The sequence below is a fragment of the Myotis lucifugus genome, unplaced genomic scaffold, assembly GCF_000147115.1.
Source record: "Myotis lucifugus unplaced genomic scaffold, Myoluc2.0 scaffold_316, whole genome shotgun sequence".
Lineage (NCBI taxonomy): Eukaryota > Metazoa > Chordata > Mammalia > Chiroptera > Vespertilionidae > Myotis > Myotis lucifugus.
The window spans coordinates 144,185-148,590 of NW_005871364.1; the positions used below are offsets into that span (position 1 = coordinate 144,185).

The 4,406-nt window shown below is 50.3% G+C and overlaps 1 protein-coding gene across 1 annotated transcript; it reads left to right on the top strand.

Annotated features, from left to right (window-relative positions):
• Nucleotides 1-1,549: 1,549 nt before the first annotated feature.
• On the top strand, nucleotides 1,550-3,711 carry LOC106699123 (exosome complex component RRP40-like). The gene is given in 4 exon segments (XM_023764093.1): nucleotides 1,550-2,149; nucleotides 2,600-2,956; nucleotides 2,959-3,076; nucleotides 3,078-3,711. Coding segments are annotated over 4 exon segments (900 nt in total). The 5' UTR covers nucleotides 1,550-2,133; the 3' UTR covers nucleotides 3,487-3,711.
• The last annotated feature ends 695 nt before the right edge of the window (nucleotides 3,712-4,406 follow it).

The following is a 4,406-nucleotide window of genomic DNA, read 5'->3' on the forward strand; positions in this document are numbered from 1 at the left end:
GTTCGTCTGTGTGAAGAAGAACTTGGAAGAGGAAAAATATAAACTCAGGAGCAGGATTCTGACATTGGCCAAGAGGAACAGGCGGCTTCTAAAGGAGATTGAGGAAAATACACAGCGCATGTAAGGGGTGTGGGCTGACCTGTCCACAAAGGGGCCCTGGCTTCCAGCCCCGAGCCTGGGCCTCGACATTCTGGGCAGAGAGCCCCCTGGCGCACTGGTGTCCCAAGGGCAAGGGCTCATACCATCTTCCCAGCACATCCTCCTCTCGTTTTCCTGGAACGGTTCTAGATTTCTGCAAGTAGGGGTGGTTGGCTTTTCAAAGATACTGCCCACTGCCAGATGGTTCTTAATCTGCTCTTGGAATTCAGTTCAGTTTTAAAAATATGATGGCGGTAGAGTGGTGCCTAGGGAAGGAATTCAGATTGCGGGCAGAGCCCTTTCTGTGTGTTTTCCCTTAACAGGCTGGAGAGAGGGTTGTTGGTGCACCCTGGTTGTCCTCCCTCTGCTGACATGACACATTCCTGGCTTTGGCGTAGACCCTGTAAGGTGCACAGAACCAGTGACCTGGTGGCCAGGAACTAGTAGGCGTGATGGGATGTGAGCAGAGCTGTGTGCACAGCAGACAGATGTTGAGGAGCTTCAAAGAGGCCTAGAAGGAAGCATGGTGGTGGGAGTTGGGGTGCTGCTGCTGACCCAGATGGGGACAGGGCTGGCCGGTGGGGAGACGTGACAGTGGACCACAGGTGGTCTGGATGCAGGGAAGGTGCAGGCAGTGGCAGGAGGGAAGGCTGCAGCAGCCAGCGCTCAGCTGTGGAAGGCGTCCATGCCGGGCTAAGGAGTCGGGTTCACTGGGAAGTGAGTGTTTATGGGAAGCTGGTGTACAGGCCCAGGAGCTGCCAGAAAGGAGGGCGGGAGGAAAGGCCTTGGTGTTGGGAGCCTTGTGGTTGGAAGTCAAGTAACCCGAGATGCATCTTGTGGGTCGAGGGTGGTCTTCCCCCCTCGGTGCTGTGCTGCGGGACTGTCCTTCCTTGTGGTCAGGAATGGCTGGCCATGTGGGACAGAGGGACATGGTCACAGTGACCCTGGGGGCACTGTCCCTGCTCCGTGGGTAGCAGGCCTGCTTTACTGTTCTCTTAGATTCATCTCCTTTTCTACAGGCCAGCTACCCCAGATGGTTTATGTGGAAAGCCACACTGTAGTTTTGGGGTAGAAATGACTGTGGCCTGAAGTTGGCTCTCTGTAACGCAGCGGGTAAAAATTACCAGCAGAGGTTGGGCAGGTCCCAACTAGAAGATTCGGGTCCTGGTACCCAGGGGGTGATCTGATGATGGTTTTGTATTAGACAGTTCTGCAGGAGGCCAGGGAGATGGCAGGCTTGCTGAGCCTGCTCCGAGCGGAGTCTTCCCCGGTCCTGGGAGGGTGGTGCCTGCCCTCCGTGAGTTTGTGTGCCTGGAGTGGAGGGATGGTCAGAGCCAGACAGGAAAGCGCTCTAGCATAAGGCCCAGCAGCACGATTGTGGGAAGAGAACAACACAGACTAGAGGAACAGCGCCAAGGGCATTAGGAGCAGAGCAGGATCGGTGGTTCGGGGTCCAGTGGTGTGAGAGCCATCACTTTTCACGGGATGCTTACTTCACGGTGAACTCACGGAAAGTTCCTCATGTTGGTGGGACCTGGGCAGCTTCATGACTGACGGAGTCTGAGCAGCTGCCTCGACCCAGGGGACTCATTTTCCAGCAAGGAAACCAGGGTCTGAGCTGTCAGGACCCACGGGTTTCCGACCCTGAGTTTCACATGGCTCGGGGCTTGCTCTCTGGAGACGACGTTCAGCCTGATCCTTGGTGCTTCAGCAGGTCTCCCCCACGTGTTAGGGTTCCCGGACCCACGTCACGTGCTTTCATCCCCATGTTCCCGACTCAGCAATCACAAGGCCATGAGCCCCGTGATGTCTGAGTCCCAGGAAAATGTTGGCCCTTCTGGGAGAGGTCCCAGGCTGAGCTGAGTCAATTTACGTGTTTTATTTAAAAATCAGATTGCTTTTCTTTCTCCTCTATTTACAGAGGAAAAGGGTATTTCTTACCAACAATAATAGAAGAGGAGGAGGAAACAGTCGTGGATTCCTCCGAGTCCCAGGATGCTGCTCCCAGGAAGTGAGTTGATTTAATGGCAGTAACTTAAACACAGAACAGAAAGCTTGCTCTTTCCTGAGTGAGGAAAGCTGTAGCCATCTACCTCGGTAGCTTCATGACTGACAGAGTCTGAGTAGCTGCCTCGACCTAGGGGACTCGTTTTCCAGCAAGGAAACCAGGGTCTGAGCTGTCAGGGCCCACGGGTTTCCGACCCTGAGTTTCACATGGCTCGGGGCTTGCTCTCCTGAGACGACGTTACGTTCAGCCTGATCCTTGGTGCTTCAGCAGGTCTCCCCAACGTGTTAGGGTTCCCGGACCCACACCACGTGCTTTCATCCCCATGTTCCCGACTCAGCAATCACAAGGCCATGAGCCCCGTGATGTCTGAATCCCAGGAAAATGCTGGCCCTTCTCGGCCAGGTCCCAGGCTGGTCCAATGAGTCAATTTACGTGTTTTATTTTAAAAACCAGATTGCGGCGCGCCGACTGCGGGGACCTGCCTGCCCACATGGACCACACTTCATCGACTTAGGCTCCGGTCCGGTCCGACCGTTACTGCCGAAAACGGAAAGCCTTGGGCGGGCTGCCGATTGGACACCGTGCCGGAAGTGGGAACCGGAAACGGTGTTCGGGGCTGCCAGGGTTGGCTCCAGCAGCGGCGGTTGCAGCCGAGTCCCTCGCGGGCGGCGCGCGCTGTGCTGGATCAGTTGGTGCTGCCGGGTGAGGAGCTGCGGCTGCCCGAGCAGGAGGATGCCGAAGGCCTGGGAGGCACAGGGGAGCGACCGCTGTGCCTAAATGCCGGCGAGCGCTCCCGGGTGCGCGTCCTGTGCCCGGCGGCGGCGGCGGAGTTCACTGGGTGGACTCGCAGCAGAAGCGGTATGTCCCAGTGAAAGGAGACCATGTGATTGGCATAGTGACGGCTAAATCGGGAGATATATTTAAAGTCGATGTTGTCTTACTTGGCATTTGAAGGTGCAACTAAAAGAAACAGACCAAATGTGCAGGTTGGAGATGTCATTTATGGACAGTTTGTGGTTGCTAATAAAGATACGGAACCAGAGATGGTTTGTATTGACCGCTGTGGACGAGCCAACGGAATGGGTGTGATTGGACAGGATGGTCTACTTTTTAAAGTGACTTTGGGCTTAATTGGAAAGCTGCTAGCTCCAGACTGTGAAATCCTACAGGAAGTGGGAAAACTCTACCCGCTGGAAATAGTGTTTGGAATGAATGGAAGAATATGGGTGAAGGCAAAAACCATTCAGCAGACGTTAATTTTGGCAAACGTTTTAGAAGCTTGTGAACATATGACAGCAGATCAAAGAAAACACATCTTCTCCAGGTTGGCAGAAAGTTGATCTATGTGGATTTTTTTATAGTTGAGCCAAGAGACTGGATTCCCTGGGGAAACATTTTTCAGGTGAACCTCTCCCCATTAATCTTCAGAAGATAAGATATTATCTTATGTGAGTCTTAAAATATTTTTATAAACAAGTCACTGGTTGCCACTCATGTTCTTGTGGGTGAAAAAAATCATAAAATAGTACTATTTTTTCTTTTATAATAAAGTTTACTAAAAGTTAGTATTATGATTTACTTGGTGTTAATTTCCTTAGTTTTGCTGGAAGTAAGCATTGAAATAACACTTATTTTCTGATAATAGTGAAACGTGTTCATCAAAGAAAATGTAGAATACATAAAAAGTATGAAGCAGCAAACAAAAATCACTTGTAATCCTATTATGTAGTGTTGAGTATGTAACAGCTAACAATTATCATATGTTTACAAATCAAGTATTGTTCCAAGTGTTTTGTTTGGATTGACTTATTTACTCTTAGTAACTGCAAAAGACAACTTCCTAGTGCGAGAAACTGAGGCTTAACTTGGCCAACATTCTCAGCCACTACCTGCGAATATATGTTTTTCAAAATGGAATTATAGAATTATATTTTATATACTAGTCTGTAATATACTTTGTCCACTTCAAACATTTAAATATATTTCTTTCATGATTGCTATTAAAAATTCCATAGTTGTGCCCTAACCGGTTTGGCTCAGTGGATAGAGCGTCAGCCTGCAGACTGAAGGGTCCCAGGTTCGATTCCGGTCAAGGGCATGTACCTTGGTTGCGGGCACATCCCCAGTAGGGAGTGTGCAGGAGGCAGCTGATCGATGTTTCTAACTCTCTATTCTCCCTTCCTCTCTGTAAAAAAATCAATGAAATATATTTTTTAAAAAAATAAAAACCAGATTGCTTTTCTTTCTCCTCTATTTACAG